The sequence below is a fragment of the Gossypium arboreum genome, chromosome 2, assembly GCF_025698485.1.
Source record: "Gossypium arboreum isolate Shixiya-1 chromosome 2, ASM2569848v2, whole genome shotgun sequence".
NCBI lineage: Eukaryota > Viridiplantae > Streptophyta > Magnoliopsida > Malvales > Malvaceae > Gossypium > Gossypium arboreum.
This window is the reverse complement of record NC_069071.1, coordinates 112,152,666-112,176,199: the sequence shown is the minus strand read 5'-3', so window position 1 is coordinate 112,176,199 and position 23,534 is coordinate 112,152,666. Positions and strand designations below refer to the sequence as shown.

Below are 23,534 nucleotides of genomic sequence, written 5' to 3'. Positions count from 1 at the left end.
TTCTCTTCACTAACATATCAAGAACATAGGACCTTATGTAATAAAACTCTACTATAACATTATTTCCATGATTTATCAACAATAACAAACTTAAAAACGTATTGAAATCTTGATGTACTTACCTTATTCTCTTGATACCAATCTTTAACTTGATTTTCTCTCCTCCAGCTTCTATTTCTTGAATCCAACTTGATATTCTAACTCCCCATGTTCTCCTTAACATTTCTCTCTCTTGGTAGCTATGGAAATTCATTTGATTTTTGGGTGAAAATGGTAAATTTTTGGTAAAAGGATCAAATTGTAAAGAAAGTAAAACTTTCTTTCTTCCTCTCTTTCTCTCACGTTAGTTTGCATGGAAAGGAAAGATGATGAAAATTCTTCATCTTTCTTTCCTTATATACTAAATAAATAATAATAAAATAATATTAAATATCTCATAAAATATTAATAAAATAATATTTATCTAATTAATTAATTTAAAATATCATTAACATAATCATTACATTCTAGAATTCTCTCTCTTACTTAATTGACCATTTTGCCCTTCATGATCTTTTAGAATTCCATCCTTGAGTCATCATTTAATTTGGTAAAATTACAATTTAGTCCCTCATAGTTCTTCACTTATTCAATTTGGTCCCAATTCATCCATTTTCCTTAGTTTCTAGATCATTCTACCCTTAAAATATTTACACTATTGGTCCTTCAACTTTTTCATATTTACACTTTAACCCTTTAAGTCTTGAGTATTTACTCTTAGGCAACAAAACTTTTCTAACTTTTACAATTTAGTCCTTTCCTGAATCAAGATATCATAATTTACTTCCCAATGTTGCCATAACTCAAAACTTCCCTTTTTATCACTTTATTTCCTTATTTTATTATATCAAGGATAATATATTCTTGTAAAGATTTTCGGGTATTACAATAATTCGACCAAAAGTATAAAATTAATTTGACAATTTCTATATTATTCTCGTAATCATAAACCCTTAAATCAAAAATTAACATATGTATATTTAAATCCACGTACTCAAAATATAGAGGTTGATTGTAATAATGAAATGTTAAGTGATATTATTTAAAATGGTTTTGCATCAATTAATAACATTACAAAAGTGTAATTAATATATTAATGGTGCACTAATGATTGGAAAATGAAGTTTAGACACATATTGAGAAAGAGTAACAAAGTGATTGATTGTTTAACCAAGACAGCAATATGATAATTAAATCAATTAATTATCCCCACATATCCATGTCAGTATGTAAAAAGACTACTAAAGAAGGATGTTCATAGCTCTCTACACGTTGAGAATTCTATCCCTATACACTCCTAAAAAATGTATTTTTTATTTACTATAAAAGAAAAAAAACGTAGGCCAACAAGAAAGAAAGGCTTGATTGGGCCAAGTATAAGTGGGCCAGGCTCAGTCACGTTAAAAAGAACTAAAATCACAAGGCATTTTGAATAATTCATAAGGGCAATGCAGTCCAACTGATTTAACTAATCTAGACCGTCCGATTAACAATCCAACAAATCATATAAACCCAACGGCTCCCCCGGAGCGCCTCCTTTCAAAAAATTCAAATCTCAGTCTAAAGCCCGCTCTTTCTCCCTTTCAGATTTATTTCTCCGATAAACAAACCCACAAAGGCCAAAAAAAGAAAAAAAAAGAAAAAAAAAGAGAAGGAACCAAATTCAAAAACCCGATCTAAACAGTCACATAGATCAACAAAAACAAAGCAAAAATCATATCGAAAATAGTTTCCTGCGATTCTTCACCTCTTCAACGATTTGAAAAATGTCCGGTCGCCACGAAAGAGAGAAAGGCGTCAACGTTCAAGTCCTCCTCCGTTGCAGGTTTTTTCTTCATTTCTTAAATCTAATTTCCACTTAGGGTTTCTTAGATCCTGTAATTTCATTTGATTTGATAGATTTTGATTTTTTTTTTAATTTGTAAAAATTCAGGCCATTTAGTGAAGATGAGTTAAAGAACAATGCGCCGCAGGTAGTGACTTGTAATGAGTTCCAACGAGAAGTGGCTGTTTCGCAGAACATCGCCGGGAAGCATATCGATAGGGTTTTCACTTTCGATAAGGTTTCCTTTTTTGTGATTGTAAAATTTTATTTAGTTAATTGATCAATTAACATTATCGTTGGATTTGTTTTCTCCGGTAAATGTTCAATTTGTCAGGGATTTTAATTTTTGAACAGGTATTTGGGCCAACGGCCCAACAAAAAGATCTATACGAACAAGCAGTGGTTCCGATTGTGAATGAAGTCTTAGAAGGTTTTAACTGTACTATTTTTGCTTATGGGCAAACTGGTACTGGCAAAACTTACACTATGGAAGGTGAATGCAAGAGGGGAAAGGTAATATAGATCAAATATCTGTGTTCTTGCTTACATTTGTTTCTAATTTTAGGCCTTGTTTAATTTATACACTCTAATTTGTTAATCTTATTCTATGCAAACGTGACAGGCGGGACATAATGGGGAATTGCCAGCTGATGCAGGGGTTATCCCGAGAGCAGTTCAACAAATATTTGATACATTAGAGGGTCAGAATGCAGAATACAGCGTAAAAGTTACATTTTTGGAACTATATAATGAGGAAATTACTGATTTACTTGCGCCTGAAGAAATTTCAAAAGTTGTTTTGGAGGAGAAGCAGAAGAAGACGTTGCCACTTATGGAAGATGGGAAAGGTGGAGTTCTTGTGAGAGGTTTAGAAGAAGAAATTGTTACAAGTTCTAGTGAGATATTTACTTTGCTTGAAAGAGGGTCTGCTAAACGTCGAACTGCAGAAACTTTGTTGAATAAGCAGTCAAGGTAATTGTTATTTGATTTTATGTTTGAAAGTTAAGCTTTTTTCTCTTTTTGTTTGATTGAAGAATTCTGGTTTATTTCAGTCGGTCGCATTCTTTATTTTCTATTACAATTCATATTAAGGAGGCGACACCAGAAGGTGAAGAGCTTATAAAGTGTGGGAAGCTGAATTTGGTTGATTTAGCAGGATCAGAAAATATATCTCGATCTGGCGCTAGGGATGTATGTCTTTCTTGTACAATTAATGTTCTGGTCGAATGTTGGATCTTAATTCACCTATTAGAAATAGTTAATGTGTTGGTTGATTTTGATATTTACAGGGTCGTGCAAGAGAAGCTGGTGAAATTAATAAGAGTTTGCTTACTCTAGGACGAGTTATAAGTGCTCTTGTGGAGCATCTTGGGCATGTTCCATACAGGTTTGAAATTGCTTCTTAGAGTTGATTTAATGATTATTTCATGTTTATTTCTAATTATTTAGTTTAATTGGAATATAGGGATAGCAAGCTTACTCGATTACTCCGTGATTCACTTGGGGGAAGAACGAAGACTTGCATTATAGCAACAGTTTCTCCTGCTGTCCATTGTCTGGAGGAGACCTTAAGCACACTTGATTATGCACACAGGGCAAAACACATAAAAAATAAGCCTGAGGTGTGTGGCACATAATCTTTATTGAACAAATCAGTTTCTTTTAACTGAAAGTTTATCTTCCTTGAAACTTACTATAGTCCAACCTTTCAATAGTAGTCTGAAATATTTATATTCCAAAACTGGCCTGTTATCTTCACGGTTACTTATTGTCTTGAATAAATTACAGTGGGTTATATATTCCAGCAAGAAAAGTAATTGTTGTGTAGTATATTTATATCTTGAATGTCTAGTTAACCATGAATTCAAACGAATCGATATATCTCGATTTTCCATTAACCATGTTAGCCATACTTCACATGGTTAAAAGTCATGACACATTATAATCACATAACGTAATCGGAAATCAATACAATTCAACTCATTCTATTAATCAGCATTTAGCACATTAGCAATGAACATATTCATCACAGTTCTGAAATCTAACCATTATAGTATTATGGATCCATATTACATCATTGTCAATGCATTCAATAAGTGCATTCATATGTCGACAACATCAACATGTAATGTCGCATCAATTACGTAATGTTGCTATCTTCCAGCTATGCATGCCAACAACTTTTGGCACATTTCATCATTAACTGCTATAATGTTGTGACTTTAATTTGCATCTGTATCTATTGAAATTCTATGATAATGTATAGCACTAATGTACAATATTGCTTCGAATGATCTATTTTACGCTTACGTCACTCTCAATCTACTGTACATGCACAACTATATCTGCTTTAAATAGTATTCCAACGATATCGCGCTGTGCAATTTTAACTCACAAATCGTCATGTATAGCGACAATCCCTTTGCATCTATAGTTGAATCATCGCGATGATTCAATCGATCATTGTGCACCGATGTATTCAGATGTTGATCTTGCATTGTCATGAAACGGTACATTATGCCCATTCATGTCCCTGTCAAAATCATCGATATATGCCTCTTTCACAGAGTCTCTTCAATCTGCGACTATCAGTCAGAACATTACTCTCACAATATCAGTCATATCAAGTCTGTCATCGACGTTATGTTTTGACATTTCTCGACTTTAGTACATGGATGTATGACGACTCGTCATGTGAGGTCTTTCTTTCCAATTACGTTTTCGATACCACAATTGGACTTGTATCCACTATTCCGATTCTAATACACCATCTAACATTAAATCTAACAATTATTCGGATTATTCACTAACACACATACGTCTATATGTAGCAACATAATCATTCAACTGTCGAGAGTTCAATTCAGGGAACAATCATATTGATCCATCATAGTCAAAATCAATTGGTAACATTCAATCGAACAAACACTCATTATGGACATTTCTTCTTAACATTATATTATTTACGAACTTCGAATTCATAAATTATTTTTGAATCATATCAATTCACTTTTAATTTGACAAATACACTACATCTAACATTATTTTATTATTCAATTTAATACTTAAACATTAATAAACATTACATATTAATTTACTTAGAAAAATTTCCGATGATTTCATAAATTCATAAATTAGTATATAGAGAAGATGGTAGAGCATATAATATTTGCATTTTAGAATAATAGCGCATTTATAAATTTTACATTTTCTTACATTCAAATTTATTTTTATTGTAATCACTGATATTTAATTTAACTTTATATATATTATTTTCTTAAATATTTCAAATATTTCTTAATAGTATAAAATTTTATATTAATACTAAATTAATTGATATTTAAATTAATTTTAATAAATAGATTTTAAAAATTTAATAATAAATATTGAAATTATAATTTATATTAAAATATTTAAATTTAAATTTTAAAATAATTAAATATTTTATATTGATTAAAAATATTTAATCACTTAAATAATATAATAAATAATATTTAATAATTTATATTATAGATAATATCTTAAATTTAACTAATTAACATTTATAAATTTTACAATATATATAAAATATTAATACAAACTAAAATTTAAAAATTAACTATTAAATAAACATAAATAAATTAACAAATTTTTAAAATTTATTAAAATCATTAAAATTAATAAATATAAAATATATTTACAATTTATAAAAATAATATATATTAATACATAAAATATAAATAAAATATATAAAAATAAAAATTAATAATTATAAAATTAAAAATATACTAAAATTTTAATAATTAATTAAAATTAATTAAATTAAATAAATAAAATAAATAAGAAAACAATAATAATTAAACTAAAATACTAAAAAAATTTAACTAAATATTAAAATTAAAATTAAAATTTTAAATTTTAAAAATAATAAGTTATCAAAAATATATTTAAAATTAATAAATAAAAAAATTTAAAATAATAAATTAAAATTATACAATTTATTAAAACTTTGATATAATTATTATTATAATTTAAATATTAATTAGTAATATAAATCTTAAAAATAATAAAGAAAATAAATAAGTTAAAAAATCTAAAAATAAATATAATATATAGTAAATTAAAAGTGTAATTAAATAATAAAATTTTTAAAATATTTAATTTTTACAATAATTCTATAACATTAATAATTTTTATAATAATATGTATTTTAAAATATTATGCCATTTTAACATAAGTAAATTAAATAATTTTTAAAATTTGAGAAATGATTATATTAAAGTAATTTTTAATGAATGAGTTATTTTAAAATTAAAGACTAATTATAAGTAAATTATAGAAAAGATTTATTTTATAAATTGATAAATTATAATCAAAATAAATGTATATATACAACTCATTAAATTTTTGAGTCAAATTATATCTTAATATTTATAAGTTCACAATTTATTTATGTTTATTATATACTCATATTTAACGTTATTTAAATTCATTTTAAAATTTTAGAACATTGCTACAATTGTCACTATATCATATCTCATAATTTAAGCTTTAATGAATTGATTATTATAAATGTATATTTTTGAAAATGATTTAACAATATATTTAGAATTATGTTGTGTATTTAAATCTTAAACTTCTAATTATTACAATAATCAATATGATGTCTTATAATATACTTTTAAATAAGTTTTATATTTGTCAAAATTTCCTATAAATTCTAAAATTGAATTACAATATTATTATATGTCAGTATAATTATCTAACAGATTCTATGAATCTGAGAATAGTGAATAATGATGTTAAAATATGAATTAAGAACTCGTTTTAATCATCAATGACTAATATTTGAAGGACAACTCAGATTCGACAAGTAAGATTATTCATTAGTGAAATAATTACTTAATTTAGAAATATGAAGCAATTCATTACATATGATAATCACAAGTATATGATAATAGCTGATGTTTATGTATTTAACTTTAATAATGTGAGAACTTAATATGTAAATAAAAAAATATATGAAATTTGAGATATATCAAACTTTTGACAATAAATTCATTAGATAAGTTCAATCGAAGAATTTATATAATTCATTTGAGTTGAAACCATGAGTTTAAAATATGAATATGTTAGTTCGATTAATTAATACACTAACTATTGGAAATAGGAATTAACAATCAAAAGAATTAATGAGATTAATTGAAAAGTCGAAATAAATTTAAGATCAATTTATGGAAGTTCTTACAATTTGAATTAGCTATAGGAATATGAAAGTATAATTGAAATGGCATATCACATAAATTGAATTGATAATACTACAAAGTAGCATAATGAAGAGACTAATCCATGAATACAAATTAATTAAAACAATCAAGCCAATTAAGGTAGTGCAATTGAATGATACCTCCAAGTCAAATGAGATTTTGATCAAATTATATCTTATCATTGCATACAATCCAAATGCAAAATCATATACATTTATCAACCAAGCTAAGTCTAGTTACATAATCCAAGGTACAGAAAGTTCCCAACATTTTGAGAAACTATTTTATGATAAGTACCAATTTAAAAAGTAATTTTTATTATTAAATCATAACAAACATGAATAGCTTACATTTCTGTTTAAATACGAATTACACCATTTACATATAGCCTATTACAATATTTTGATGCTAGAATATTTATCTATTCCAAAAGATTTAGATTCACAAGTCATAAACAATTAAATAATCATAATTAATAATTATTAATCCTCGTTTTTGATGTAATTGTTACACATTTAAATATCTAATAATTCAAACTAATGATATAAGACGATAAATTAAAGAATAATTTATTACTAAAGAATCTGAGTGGTAGATCTAATTCAAATGACACATCTTTACAACAATGTATTCAACACTTATGAGCAATCATTCAAATAATAATCTTTATACCAAGGTTTAGACATACAAATCCATACCATCTTAAAACATCATATAAATAAGTTTCCCTAATATGTATAAAACTTACAGATGGCAGACTTTAAAGAACTTTAACTTGAACTAAAGTGATTAACAATGAACAAAATAAATTTAAATCAGATTTAACAGAATGTATGAACAAAATTCAAATTACAACATAATTAATAATATTTAAAACTTTCATTGACCAATAATTAAGTGAGCAAATTAAGTAACAATGAATTGATCTAAATCAGGAAATCCCATTAATCTAAAATTCAATAAATTGTTTAGGAATACTATAAATTATTAAACATTTAACTTTCATATAAATTTTAGATAGACAATTCAAATTAATATATACAAATACTTTATGTTAACTAAATTTTGAACTTTATTGAAATTCATAGAAGAAAAAATTAATTTAAAAAAAAATATTCAAGAGCATAAAATTTCAAAAGAAATTAAAATTATGGTTAAATACTTTATAGGCTTAGAAATTGATTATTAATGCTAACTTCATGATATCAGTAATGAAATTTAATAAAAATAATGAAAATTTTGAAAAATTGGGAATATTTCCTGATATTAAATAAGTCAAATTATTTATTTTAATTAAAATAAATATATTTATAATTATGATAAATTTTAAATTTAAACTTAAAAATAAATTATATAATATATTTACATGCTATTTAAAGAATTAGCTTAATCTAATTTGAGTAATTAGAATAATCAAATGATTTGAAATTTATTTAAAGATAATTGAAAACACTGAAAATTAGGATTATAATTAACCAAATTTCATAGAAATTTATACTTGTTTCAAAAGTTAAATTTAAAATTATTAAATTAGAATATTATTTAAATTTAACTTTTATAATTAATATAGTGAAATTAATAGCTTGATATATTGCACTTATAAATATGGTTAAAATTAACTTAATATTTATTGGATTCTAATTAAAGTAATCTAGAATATTAAGAATTAAAATAAATTTGAAAAATGTATAACTAAAAACTTAATATGCTATAAAGATAAGTAAGCTAAAAAAAAATGTTAAGAAAAATATAATTAATGTTGATAAATAACTGAAAATAATATTATGGCTATGTAAATGAAAGTTCTAATAACATTAAAAATCATTAGAAACTAAATTTAATATATATTATGGAAAATATAAATATTAAAATTGTTAATATTTAGAAGTTGATAAAAATTATTTAAATTACTTCAAAAATATTCTAAAATTTTTAATTGTATTTAAGTTTCAATGCCCAATTATAATTATTAAATTATAAACTTTAATTATATTAAAATTATTATTGACATTAAAATAACTTAAATATTATTTAATTAATATAAATTATTAAAAACTAAAGATTTAAAAAACTTTATTTTTGTAAAAAAATTTTTAAAATTATTTAAGGATAAATGAATATTTTATAATTTTTAAAGGATTAAATAAAATTTTTTATTTTTGAGGGTTAATATGCAATTTCACCGTTACTAATTTAAAAGTTTATAAGTTATAAAAGGACTTAGGTGAATTTTTTTTCCATTTTAAGGCCTGGGCTTCGCGACTATCATATTAGTTTTCATTTTGTTAGCATAATAATTTAGTTGGCCTCCTAATTTTATGAAAAAAATTATTTTAGTTTTTAATTTTAAAAATTAAAGAGGTTAACTTTTCTAATCTATTTGGAGTTGATTTGACAAATAATACAAGTTTAAAGAGCTAAAAAAGTTAAAAAATTAAATAAAGGGTTAAAATGATTTTTTCGTAAAGTTAGAGGGCTAAATAAACCATTATGCCTATTTTATTTATATAACTTTTCAAATAATAATAGAATTAGTTTAACACGTGATGGCGCCTTTTATTCCATATATGTACTCTAACTTTTCAAATTGTTTTGGCATTGTTCAATGGGGGATTGCTTAATCGATAAACGCCGTGGCGACAGATCCAAATGGTAAGTCTTTTTCTTTAAAAAAAGTGCTGCAAATTTCAATTTTCATACACTCCTTTTAACTGTGATTCTTTTTCGTTTTAACCCCATTTTTTAGAAAGTTGTAATTGTTTATGTTATTCTCACACGCATTTTATCAAACAGGTCCTATGTATTACAATGGGATTTACCATTTATTCTATCAATACAACCCCAAAGGTGCAGTTTGGGGCAACATTGTTTGGGCTCATTCAGTATCCAAAGACATGGTCAATTGGGAAGCTCTCGAGCCTGCGATTTATCCTTCAGAATCTTTTGATATCAACGGATGTTGGTCAGGATCCGCTACGGTTCTTCCGGAAAATAAGCCTGTAATTTTCTACACAGGGATTGATCCTAATCAATATCAAGTGCAAAACTATGCTGTTCCGGAGAACTTATCTGACCCTTATTTGCGTAAATGGGTCAAACCGGCTGACAACCCTATCGTGGTTGCCGATGAAACCATGAATAAAACCGCTTTCCGTGACCCAACAACTGCTTGGAAGATCGGTGGGCATTGGCGAATGGTGGTGGCTAGCCGAAGGAAACAGAGAGGGATGGCTTATTTGTATAGAAGTAGGGATTTCAGGAAATGGATAAAGGCCAAACATCCTTTACATTCGGTGCCGAATACTGGTACGTTTGAATGTGCAGATTTTTTCCCAGTGTCATTGTCTGGGGACACTGGCCTTGACAACTCTGCTTTTGGCCCTAATGTTAAGCATGTTTTGAAGGTAAGCTTAGATCTTACAAGGTATGAGTATTATACTATAGGTTCGTATTTCCCAGAAGCAAGGGATAAATATCTGGTTGGTAAGGGGTTTGTTGATGGTTGGAATGGGCTTAGATTTGACTACGGGAATTTTTATGCTTCAAAGACATTTTTTGACCCTTCAAAGAATAGGAGGATTTTATGGGGTTGGACCAATGAATCGGATGCTGCTCAAGATGATGCTCAGAAAGGATGGGCTGGTCTTCAGGTAATGTTGTTGATTGATTTGTATGCTAATGTTTTGATTTTATGATACTTTCATGGCACTTTCTCAGGCAATTCCAAGGAAGGTATGGCTTGATCCTAGTGGGAAGCAGTTGCTGCAATGGCCTATTGAAGAAATAGAAACTCTTAGAGGCCAAAATGTTCAATTAAGCAATCAAGAACTCAAGTCGGGAGAACATATTGAAGTCAAAGGAATTACTGCTGCTCAGGTGTGCTTCTTTAGATTGAAACCCTTTTTTTCTTTTTAATTAATTGATTTGAATTAAACCAAGTTGTCAACATGAGTTTCGCTGGTTTGATGATCTTCATAGGTTGATGTTGACATTACCTTCTCCATACCTAACTTGGACAAAGCTGAACCGTTTGATCCTAGCTGGACCAATGCTCAGGATCTCTGTGGCCTTAAGGGTTCAACTGTTCAAGGTGGCGTTGGACCGTTTGGGCTCCTAACATTAGCTTCAGAAAAGTTAGAAGAATATACCCCTGTTTTTTTCAGGGTATTTACAGGTCTATACAAGCATGTTGTTCTCTTATGCTCAGATTCTGGGAGGTTTGTTTTGCCTTTGCAAATCAATATTTCTTTTTTCTTTTATCAAACTTTTAGATATATTTTGATCAATTTTGTGTTACATTGTGGCAGCTCTTCCTTGAGGAAAGAGGGGCTATACAAACCATCTTTTGCAGGATTTGTAGATGTAGATTTGGATGATACATATAAGATTTCACTTAGGACTTTGGTACATACATGCCCTTCAAATAACTTTTGTTTCTTCTAGGGTTGACCCTAAACCATTAATGACCATAGAGTTGGTCCTAAACTGTCTTAGAAATCTAAGTCAACCCATGGTTTAAAACATTTAGAACCAACCCTACATGGATGATAAGGGGTTCTAATTTCAGGACCGCTTACCTGGACTATGCTCACCCATAGACTTTCTATGGCTAAACTTGTCCTTATAATATTTTTTCTTTCTCTCACTTTCTTGGTTTTTCTGTTCTCTACAGATTGATCACTCGGTGGTGGAGAGTTTCGGGGCTGGGGGAAAAACATGCATCACTTCTAGAGTATATCCATTGGTAGCAGTGTTTGATGATGCTCACTTGTTTGTCTTCAACAATGGGACTGAGACAATCACTGCAGATGTTGAAGCTTGGAGTATGGCAAAGCCTGATAAGATGAACAATTGAAACATTCAGGCAAGGATGACATATATGGCAGATTGGGTTTAGGGTTGAGAAATAATGAAGTATCTAACAGTTGCTGAGAAAATGTACTTTGCTATTAGATTCTTTCTTTAGGCCATTATTTTACAGTTTTTTTAATATAAATGTCAAAGTGTACGCTACCCATAAACAAGAGTTGAAATTTTGAGTCTTATTTTATTTTGAAGTTGACAAAATGTGGATGATGATATCAATACATCCAAACACAGCCTACTGCAAAAGCAATGGTTATTGACCATCAATGATCTCTATTCAAAAGCTTCTTTTTTGGGAAACCATGGAATTTGCACCTCAAGTATTTGTCTTAACAAAAAGAAAAAGCTATTTAGTTCAAAGCAATCTTCAACTTCATTTGTTTTCGCCTTCTTTTTGTTTCTAAAACGACCAATTGGGAAGCCTTCTGTTTCGGAGACTATGAATGTTGTCCTCCAAACCAACTCCGGACATAGCTGGCCAGAACTGGTGGATTTACTCATCACTGGAACCCGTCAAACCCTTTGCTACCATGCAAGTTTAATACATGGTAACACACTGGTGTTGCAGGAGATGCTTCAGTTCACGGTAGAGTAGCTCTGGAGCAGACTTCCCCAGAAAATACTTTCAGAGAATTAAGTTTAAGAAAAATGGTAAAGGTGAAGACATTAATATAATAATCACTGATCCATTGCATAAGGGCTTCATTGAAGGTAAACTACTGATTTCCTGTTTCTTTTTTGTTTGGTTACTTGATTATTTGATGGATGAACAAAGAGGGGATCTTCGTTATGACCAATTTTCTCATCGAGCTTTCATCAGCAGTTTTCAACCAGCTTTCTCGGTGCATAGTTTCTATATGCTTTTATCGCAATGTTAAATCTATTTGGTCACTCTTCTATTCAAGAATAAGAAGCATATTTCTTTTTTGTCAAGAAAGGAACATACATGCATTGACTTAGTATCAAGTACGGTACACAAAAGCGCCCATGGCCTCAGTAAACGGAGAGAGGCTTAATACAATTAGGGGATGAGATATGTGCAAAGTTGATCAAAAGCAAAGACAACGACAACTTTGCCTTTACCAACATACTCCTACCCAGCAGAAAAAGCCTGAGACTCATTTGTCACATGGTGAGTAGCCTCGGAATCAACAAACCAAGTGGCACTAACAGATGGATCTAACTGAATAGCTTGAGCAGTGGAGCTCTGTACTAAAGGCCCTAGAACTGAACGATCAGCAGACATTGTAATTGATGAAACATAAGAGGGCAAAACATTGGCCAAAAAAACTTCTTGTAAGGCTTCTTTTTTGACAAAAAAACATAGAATTTGCACCAATTCCAATCTTCACAAAAAGAAAAGCTATTTAACGGGAGATTATCTGCCCTGTTACACAAGCTTAGACACTTACCCTTTCAATTCCTTTTCTACCGTACTGGTAAGCCTTCTGTTTCATATACTATGAGTGTTGTTGTCTCCAAAACTAACTCAGAGCATCGCTGGCCAGAACTGGTGGACTTATTCGACACCATGCCGCCATTAAAAACTGTTGCAGAACTTCTAAAAAGCTCAACTTAAATATATGATAGCACCAGTGTTGCAGAGGATGCTTTAGTTCTTGGTAGAGCAGCTTTGGAGCAGACTTCCCATGAAACTGCAATGCTTTCATTGAAGTTTAGCCACTAGTTGCAAAGCGGGTTAAGCCACCAATGGGTCATCAAAGGACGAGAAGTTTAAGTCACCTGGTTGCAAAGCAAGCCACCAAAGGACAAGAAGTTCAGCCACCTGGTTGCAAAGCAGTGCCAAAAAAATCCCAAAAGCAGTGAAAAATGACAGCTGTGGGATTTGAACCCACGCCCTTTCGGACCAGAGCCTAAATCTGGCGCCTTAGACCACTCGGCCAAACTGTCTTATTGTTTCTACTCTGCCAAATTTTTTTTCTTATTAATAGTTTTTTAACAGAGTACTGAATGATGATACCATGAAAACTAATAATAAAACCAAGAACAAGACTAGCAAAGGTGAAAACAAACAACTTTCAGATCCTCCATAACCATGGTAAGGATCAGCAGCCCAATCCAAGGCTTCTTTGCCGTCTTTCTTTTCCTTGTTAATCATTACTATATCTTTCCCTTCTTCACATAACCTTAGGTGAGATACGATGTATGGGAAAACTTCTTTACAAGACTCTTCACCAATCAATAAATCTGAATGTCCAAAACCATCCACAACAACCCTTTTATGTCTAAAACCAGGTTGGTACAAAACTTCACATACTTACTAGCTAAAAAAGTAGTCTCTGGAGTCACCAAAAGACTTCGTCCTCCGGAGATGTATAATGGCTGTAACATAGACAACCAAAGACTTTCAAATGAGCCAATGATGACTTAAACCCGAACCAGGCTTCAAATGGAGTTTTATGGTCCAATGCCTTGGTTGGTAGCCTGTTCTGAATATAAACAATAGTGTTAACTGCTTCAGCCCACATAGTCTTAGGTAAATTCTTTTGAAATAGCAAACATCTGGCCATATTCATCAAGCTTCTATTTTTCCTTTCACTTACACCATTTTGTTGAGGTGTATAAATGTTAGTGAGCTGGTGTTTAATGCCTACTTCATCGCAAAAGGTATTAAACCCGGATGAAGTATACTCTGTCCCATTGTTTGACCTCAAGGTTTTCAGCTTACAACCTGTTTCAGTCTCTACAGCAGCTTTAAACTTCAAAAATACAGAAGCTACCTCTGACTTGTTCTTCAAGAAGTAAATCCAACAGTATCTTGAAAAATCATCAATAAAAAGAATGAAATAACTGCTGCCATTCAATGACTGAGTCTTCATGGGGCCACACATATCAGTGTGTACTAGCTGCAGCTTATCTGAAGCTCTCCAGGTTGATTTTACAGGAAATGGTTGTCTGGCTTGTTTTCCAATCTGGCAAACCTCACAAACATCCTCCTCTTCAACTGAGTTGATAAAGTTCTCAACCATATTTTCTTTGGTTAGCTGGTCCATGGATCTGTAGTTGGCATGACCAAGCCTTTGGTGTTAAAGCTTGGAATCTTCAGTAGAGGCAGTGAAGGTTGAGTGTGAGTCACTTGGCCAGTTGACTTCAAAGCATTTATCAGTCATAGTGACTGACATGAGGCTTGATCCATTTAGATCAGCAATTTGGCACTCCTTGCCCTTAAACACGATTGAATAGCCTTTCTCCAGCAATTGAGCAATACTGAGAAGGTTCCTATCAATCTCAGGTATTAGCAATACATTTGAGATGATTTCGTTGCTTGTGGGAGTACATATCAGCACGTCACCTTTTCCTTCAGTTTTGATAAACTGCCCATTACCAACTTTCACCTTGGTTTTGCAGCTTTTGTCCAAGGTTTTGAAAATGGTTGCATTTGGTGACATGTGGTTAGTGCAACCACTGTCCAAAAGCCATCCTTTTGAGCCCTTCTTTTGGCCAGCTGAGCATGACACAGTAAAGACCTGCTCCTCATGGTCACTACTGTTTTCAGCCACTTGAGTTTCAACATTTTTCTCTTGTGCTAGATTTTGCCTAGGTCTGCCTTTGTTTTTGCAAACCCTTTCAACATGCCTATTTTTCTTGCAATGTTGACATAGAGCATCTGGTCTAAACCAACATCTATCTTCTGGATGACTTAGTCTTTTACAGTGCTTGCAGGGTTGATTCCCCCTTCTTGCAGCATCAGGCTTAGGCCTATTTTTCCAATTCTCTTTGCCTTTGTAGGTTGTGGTGCTTGAGGCAGCTTTAGCCTTAGCTTGAAAAGCACCTTCTTAGTGCTCCTCCATCCTGCTAGCTCTCCTTTGTTCTTGAGCATAAATAGCATTGATGAGCTCAGTTAAGGAGATGCTTGCTAGGTCTCTCGAATTCTCAAGGGATGAGATTTTTACCTCATATCTTTCAGGCAATGTTGAGAGCACCTTTTCCACGATTCTTACTTTACTAAACTGTTCTCCAAGCAATCTTATGCTGTTTATTACAGCCATAATTCTATCTGAATACTACTTGATAGTCTCTTTTTCCTTCATCTTCAAGTTCTCGAACTCCCTTATCAGATTCAACAACTGCTGCTGCCTTGTCTTCTCAGTACCTTAGAACTCCTCATTGAGCTTGTCCCAGGCTTGCTTTGGAGTCTCACAAGCCATGATCCTTGTGAAAATTACATCAGACACACTATTTTGGATGTAAGACATGACCTTGTGTCTTTGTTCTTTCATCAGAATATTGTCTGATTTGAGCCACTGTTGGGTTGGCTCTTAGAGGTACTGGTTCAACATCTGAGTTGACAACCTCCCACAAATCAAATGCTTGTAGATAGGTCTTAATTTTTACTACCCATATGTGGTAGCCTTCTCCATTGAACACTGGTGGTGGCACTGGTGAGAATCCTGATGAAGATATGGTTCTACAGGTCCACTAAGAATTTGGCTCTAGATACCAATTGTTGGTGTTTTGGGACACTTTATCTGGAGGAAATATGAACTTCAGTCTGGAACTTAAACAACAATGTAATGAATCCGGATGAAGAATGAAGAAAACTTGAAAATTCGAGTGAGGAGATTTGAGCTTGAAAAACAAAATGAAATTGAAGGCAAAGAAAAGAAAGTATTTTGATGAAATTCTAATGAATTTTCATTACCTTGAACTTTGGCATAAGGCCATTACATATACCAGACAATGGTTGGTCTAAATTAACAAATACATCACCTAATCATTACCTAACTCCATTTAATTCATTGGAACTAGGTGAAATTGACTTGCACACTTAGGCAAAGTTGGTAATCAGCTCTTTCACCATCAAGTTACATCAAATGTCATCCAAACATAGTTCAAAATGAACTAAATTAAGTTCAAAATGAACTAAATTACAAGAGTAACAAAATGAAACCGAGATGAAACAGTAGCATTGATATCCTCAGTTGCATGTATTTCATCCGACAATACTGCAGCAGCTACTTCTTCATATTTCATCCACAAGACTTATGTGCATGAATTCTTCTTGGTTGCATGAGCTGCATGGAGGGCCATTCTCTAACACACTCTTTTTGGATCATAAGCAACACTGCAATAGCAAAAAAATTGACAGCTTTCAACAGCTCTATGGATGATCTCATTGCAAAGCTGCTTGCCATTGTAGAGAAGGGAATATGATACCTTATATTGCGCAATATAATTCCTTCTTTAGGCCATTATTTTATAAGGTTTTATGTATGACACTTCTATAATTTTGAGCTTTAAAGAGTTATAGTATTTAATCTTTTGATATCGAGTTGTTTTAGCTTTCTCAAAAAGTTTCTGCACTTATCATCATAACATGATCCCATTATAAAATTCCCAAGAAATCCATTAATGAAAAATAACCATTGTAAAATTTTAGAAAATTATTAGAATATGCTCTTGAAAATTTGACAATGTCTAACGTACTTTGATTTGAAGTTGAGCAAAATGTAAAAAATGACAACCAAATATGAGGTACTGCAAAAGCAATAGGTTAATGACCATCCATGATCTCTATTCAAAAGCTTCTTTTTTGACAAAAAACATAGAATTTGCACCAATTCCAATCTTCACAAAAAGAAAAGCTATTTAACGGCAGATTATCTGCCCTGTTACACAAGCTTAGACACCTACCCTTTCAATTCCTTTTCTACCGTACTGGTAAGCCTTCTGTTTCATATACTATGAGTGTTGTTGTCTCCAAAACTAACTCAGAGCATCGCTGGCCAGAACTGGTGGACTTATTCGACACCATGCCGCCATTAAAAACTGTTGCAGAACTTCTAAAAAGCTCAACTTAAATATATGATAGCACCAGTGTTGCAGAGGATGCTTTAGTTCTTGGTAGAGCAGCTTTGGAGCAGACTTCCCATGAAACTGCAATGCTTTCATTGAAGTTTAGCCACTAGTTGCAAAGCGGGTTAAGCCACCAATGGGTCATCAAAGGACGAGAAGTTTAAGTCACCTGGTTGCAAAGCAAGCCACCAAAGGACAAGAAGTTCAGCCACCTGGTTGCAAAGCAGTGCCAAAAAAAATCCCAAAAGCAGTGAAAAATGACAGCTGTGGGATTTGAACCCACGCCCTTTCGGACCAGAGCCTAAATCTGGCGCCTTAGACCACTCGGCCAAACTGTCTTATTGTTTGTACACTGCCAAATTTCTTTCCTTATTAATAGTTTTTTAACAGAGTACTGAATGATGATACCATGAAAACTAATAATAAAACCAAGAACAAGACTAGCAAAGGTGAAAACAAACAACTTTCAGATCCTCCATAACCATGGTAAGGATCAGCAGCCCAATCCAAGGCTTCTTTGCCGTCTTTCTTTTCCTTGTTAATCATTACTATATCTTTCCCTTCTTCACATAACCTTAGGTGAGATACGATGTATGGGGAAACTTCTTTACAAGACTCTTCACCAATCAATAAATCTGAATGTCCAAAACCATCCACAACAACCCTTTTATGTCTAAAACCAGGTTGGTGCAACTTCACATACTTATTAGCTAAAAAAGTAGTCTCTGGAGTCACCAAAAGACTTCGTCCTCCGGAGATGTATAATGTCGACACGGCCATTCTCTCTGGATGAATCAAATATGAGTTATTTCCTTTGCTATCGACAATGAATCCGGATTTGCAGATTTTCCTCAAGTGAGGAAAGGCTGCCATTGGAAGCTTTGTTGTACTTTGCTTGTTTAACCAATGGTGCATTGTTGGGGTCAAGTTTTGATGCCTGAATGTATTGCCAAATATGCCAGAAAAGACTTTCACATTCATTGCAAGTACATCTCTCGTATCGAGGTATCCAACGAGCTATATACATTAGGAGCCGGTGTCTCAAACTGGCCTTTGAGGTGTCTAAGAGAGGCGGGGTTTTGTTCTTGCCTAGCAAAGCCATTGATATCTGCAGGTTGATTAGGCTAAAGCAATATCAAGTTGACATCAAATTGTGTTAAACCATATAGTTTTTGTTGTTTAACGGAAAACTTACAGACACCAAAGGAAGCCACATCTTGACTGTGGCTAAAGTACTAAGTTTGAAGAACATTGAAGAGTTGGTGCAACACAAAGAAGCAATTTGAGTTGGAGAGACATGTCCTCCCATAACAGCTATATGAATGGCTAAGCCTCCAACACAATGTGCAACTACATGTACCTTCATGCTTGGACCATGAAATTCACAGATCTTGCTGATTACTACAACAAAATAAGTAGATTAAACGTAAGTTAATTACCACTCAAAAGTGTAAGCATTGCTACTTTTTTGTAAGTTTTGTTACCAGCAGGTATGTCATATCTTCCGATATCTTCAATGGTGAAGTTGTTTGAGGGATTCAATGGATGCAATCTTGGTTGGAGTAACCATATTTCATGCCCTTCTGTCAATAAAGTCCTGATTAAATCATTTGGTTCAGTTGGCAGACAGAAACTCTCAGTTGAATGTCCATTAAGTAGAAGAACTGGATGCTTTTCCTCATTGAACTTCAACCTACTATGACTGCAGTTCCACCGCCTACAGCTTATGATACATCCATCTCCTGCATCATATACAAAGATTCAGCTTTAACTTCAGAAGATCTTTAACAAAGAATTCAGTCCTAATTCATGTATACCTGTTTCTAATTCATGGAAAGTGCTGGTTGGATATGAATTGTTATAAGAATCTGTGGGGGTATACTCTTTATGAATTCCTTGTGGTATTTTTAATATGTAAGTTCTAAGGAGATGCAATAAGAAAAGATGAAGAAATCTTCCTTTTCCATTTCCTTCAAGGCTCAACAGTGTTTTAAGTAGCTGAATCATGGAAACTTTAAGCTTTCCTTCTAAGTTCAATCCTACATGATGATCCTCAGCAAAGTTTCCAGAAACCCTTTTGAATGTTACATACAACGTTGTTGTCTCCTTCAGAGAAAATATTGCAAATAGATAAGGATTCATTATCTTCTTTCCCTCAAGAACATATCTGCATTTGATTAATGTTATAAATTTTGTGGTAAAAAAGAGGGAGATAGTTAAAAAGGACAGAAAATAGATGCTTTATTGTACCTTGAACCCGAAGCAGCTGCAAGGAGAAGACGATAGTGCATATATTGTGTAACACCTCTTACCCATATTCATCGCCGGAATAGGGTAGGAGGCATTACTGGAGTTTACCGAATTAATTTTCTATTAATACGAGTTAAATACTATTTATTTACTAAAACATGTCATGGTGTCCTTTAGATGGGCCTCCAAAGCCCAAAACATACTTCGAGACCAAACTAGAATTAAATCGAAACCATAAGAATTTGTTTTTTTTTTTCTCAATATAACCCCTTTATAAATATCTAACCTTCCCTGCAATTTTTAAAACCAAGACCAATCCAACCAACCAATTCATTTCAATCAATTTAATACAAAATTATACTTCTATTATAATTATACTATTTAACATACTCATCATTCTTTATTTTAATGTATATTCATTAAACAAGTCTTAATATTTATATAATCACCAAGCCTTATACATGCCATATAAATAAAAAAGGAAATTTACAAAAGCTACCCGAGATAATCTGGATAGTGTGATCTTCTGTGTTGATCCGATCCTCCGTATACTTTCACGTCAATCTACAAGAGACATTGAATACACTCAAGTAAGCTTATAAAAGCTTAGTAAGTTCATAGGGATAAAACATAAATCTTACCAAATATTTATACACTTATACTATATACACAATTATTAAGTTCACTGTCAATCACGGTCATTGGTGAGTTCCTGTATAAACTCACTACCACTTATCCATTTCCATTAATTCTTTTGGGCCCATTTGTCATATATCATTCTTTAACCAAATTAGGGAATGGTAACGAAAAATTGAGTACTTCACTTTCACTTTGCCATAGTATAACTATGGTCTTGCATATGATCACTTATCACTTTTTAAAATCATAGTCACCGCCACGGTCTTACATCGATCACATTTATCACTTGTCACTGATCAGATAAGTGTAGCTAAAGCTACCACTTATCACTTATCACTTGTCACTGATCAGATAAGAGTAGCTAAGCTACCACTTATCATTTGTCACTTATCACTAATCAGATAAGTGTAGCTGAGGCTACCACTTATCACTTATCACTTGTCACTGATCAGATAAGAGTAGCTAAGCTACCACTTATCATTTGTCACTTATCACTGATCAGATAAGTGTAGCTGAGGCTACCACTTATCACTTGTCACTGATCAAAAGTACTCAAATCCGACATTCCACTCAATTTGATCATTTATTCGATTTTCGGGTTGTTATTTTTATTTTCTATTCATCAATAAATATATTTCATCATACATTATATAATTCATAAAATTAACATATAATCATTAAGCTTCAACCATATGAACTTACCTGGGTCGATTTGTAAAATTTGTGAAAATTCAGGGACTAATCAGCTACTTTTTCTTTTCCTCGACTTGCTTCGGGTTCTCGATCTATCATTGTAAAATCATTCATTTATCAGTATTGACTTCATCTTCAACCCGCTTATAAGTAATATTATCTATAATTTAATTGTTTACTTATGTATATTCCAATGCTGTCCATCAATGTCATAGTCACTAAATTATTTTTATCTTTAGCTACAGAACTCTAAATTAGGATCTGCTAATTTTATCTGAAACTAGACTTATATATATTCTTATCATAAAATTTTTAGAATTTTTGGTTTAGCCAATAAGTACAGTTTATTCTTTAAAGTCACCCCTGTTCTGCTGTCTGGCAATTCCGACCCTTCTTCACTAAAAATTAATTATCTCTTCGTACAGAATTCAGATGATATCCATGTTTGTTTCTATTGAAAATAGACTCATTAAGGATTTTAAAAATATAAATTTAAGCCCCTAATTATTTTTATCCAATTTTTGATGATTTTTAAAAGTCAGAACAGGGGATCCCAAAATCATTCTGACATTGTCTCACAAAATATATTATATGTCATGATCCACAATTCTGTTGCTTACATCGTTTCTTCTATGAGAAACTAGACCTAATAAGCTTTAATTTCATATTTTTTCATCTTCTAATTCGATTTCTACAATTTATGGTGATTTTTCAAAGTTAGACTACTGCTACTGTCCAAAACTGTTTTAGTGCAAATGTTGATTTCAATTTTTGCCCCAAATTTCACAGTTCATACAATTCAGTCCTTGCTCAATTAATCCCTCAATGAAGCTAATTCTTCCCAATTAATGCTTTACCTTAACATTATAAGTTATTTCACAATTATTTAAATTCATAATTTCCACATAAAACCCTAACTTCAAATTTTTTCACCTTTAGATCCCAAACATTCACTTTCTATTCAATTCTTTCAATAAAATCAGCCTATAAACAATTTAAAACTCTAATTCCATGCTAAATCATCATATAATTCCAGCACATATTCATATCAGCTTTCAATTTCTTTCATAGAATCAAAAACTAATGAATTAAACAAGTGGACCTAGTTGTAAAAGTCATAAAAACACAAAAATTTCAAGAAATAATCAAGAATTGAACTTACTTGCAGTAAAAATATGAAAAACCAGCTTAATAAAACCCTTCTATGGTGTTTTTGCTGATGAGAATGCAGAAAAATAATGAGAATTCTAGATAATTCCACTTTAGTCCTAGTTTATTAAGTAAATTTTGCAATATTCCAATTTTGCCCTTAATTCATCAATTTTCCTGCTGATTTCATGCACCTTGCCGTCCAGCCCAAATAGACCTGGGGTCTATTTGCCTTTTAAACCCTCTCTCTTTTATCATTTAAGTTATTTAATCATTTCCCATAATTTTACATTTGTTACAATTTAATCCTTTTTATTCAATTAACTATCGAAACTTTAAAATTTCTTGACGAAACTTTAATACTAACTTATTAACACTCCATAAATATTTATAAAAATATTTATGGCTCGTTTTAAAAATTTTCAAACTCTCGATATCTCGTTTCCGATTCTAATTTAATTTTTTTTCCTAGTACACTATTCGCTATTTCAAAAATTTTCCTGACTTCACACTTAACTTATATTCACTAAATTATTAATATTTTCTACTCATTTGTCGGATTTAGTGATCTCGAATTACTATTCCGACACTACTGAAAATTTAGGCTATTACAATTCTCCCCCTCTTAAGAAATTTCGTCCTCGAAATTTGTTACCTGAAAATAGGTTCGGATATTGTGATCTCATTGATTCCTCTGTTTCCCAGGTTGCCTCCTCCACACCATGTCGATGCCATAACACTTTTACTAACGGTACCCGTTTGTTCCTTAACTCTTTAATTTCCTAAGCTAGAATTTTCACCGGTTCTTCTGAATAAGTCATATCGGGTTGGACCTCTATTTCCGTATGAGGAATTACATGTGATGGATCTGATCTGTACCGTCTCAACATAGACACATGAAACACGTTATGAATCTTTTCAAGTTCCGGGGGCAAAGCCAATCTATAAGCTACCGGACCGATTCTTTCAATGATTTCATACGGCCCAATAAATTGTGGGCTGAGTTTTCC

The 23,534-nt window shown here is 31.7% G+C and overlaps 2 protein-coding genes and 2 non-coding genes across 5 annotated transcripts; 2 read left to right on the top strand and 2 right to left on the bottom strand.

Moving 5' to 3' along the window:
• The first annotated feature begins 1,548 nt into the window (after window positions 1-1,548).
• Window positions 1,549-3,501, top strand: LOC108461830 (kinesin-like protein KIN-5C). The gene is made up of 7 exons (XM_053022775.1): window positions 1,549-1,864; window positions 1,973-2,102; window positions 2,219-2,377; window positions 2,487-2,836; window positions 2,917-3,055; window positions 3,154-3,251; window positions 3,330-3,501. The coding sequence occupies exons 1-7, from the start codon at window positions 1,806-1,808 to the stop codon at window positions 3,499-3,501; spliced, it is 1,107 nt and encodes a 368-aa protein (XP_052878735.1). The 5' UTR covers window positions 1,549-1,805.
• A 6,147-nt stretch (window positions 3,502-9,648) lies between these two features.
• Window positions 9,649-12,276, top strand: LOC108466496 (beta-fructofuranosidase, insoluble isoenzyme 1). Of its 2 annotated transcripts, XM_017766863.2 has the most exons (6): window positions 9,708-9,762; window positions 9,904-10,760; window positions 10,828-10,986; window positions 11,089-11,327; window positions 11,418-11,514; window positions 11,783-12,276. In XM_017766863.2, the coding sequence occupies exons 2-6, from the start codon at window positions 9,909-9,911 to the stop codon at window positions 11,963-11,965; spliced, it is 1,530 nt and encodes a 509-aa protein (XP_017622352.1). In that variant the 5' UTR covers window positions 9,708-9,762; window positions 9,904-9,908; the 3' UTR covers window positions 11,966-12,276. The 2 variants fall into 2 exon arrangements, with proteins under 2 accessions (XP_052877647.1, XP_017622352.1); XM_053021687.1 differs by lacking the exon at window positions 11,418-11,514 and having other exon boundaries at window positions 9,649-9,762.
• Window positions 12,277-13,807: 1,531 nt separating this feature from the next.
• Window positions 13,808-13,887, bottom strand: TRNAL-UAG (transfer RNA leucine (anticodon UAG)). The gene has a single exon. It is a non-coding gene; the product is annotated as a tRNA-Leu (tRNA).
• A 4,164-nt stretch (window positions 13,888-18,051) lies between these two features.
• Window positions 18,052-18,131, bottom strand: TRNAL-UAG (transfer RNA leucine (anticodon UAG)). Its single transcript has one exon. It is a non-coding gene; the product is annotated as a tRNA-Leu (tRNA).
• Between the last annotated feature and the right edge of the window lie 5,403 nt (window positions 18,132-23,534).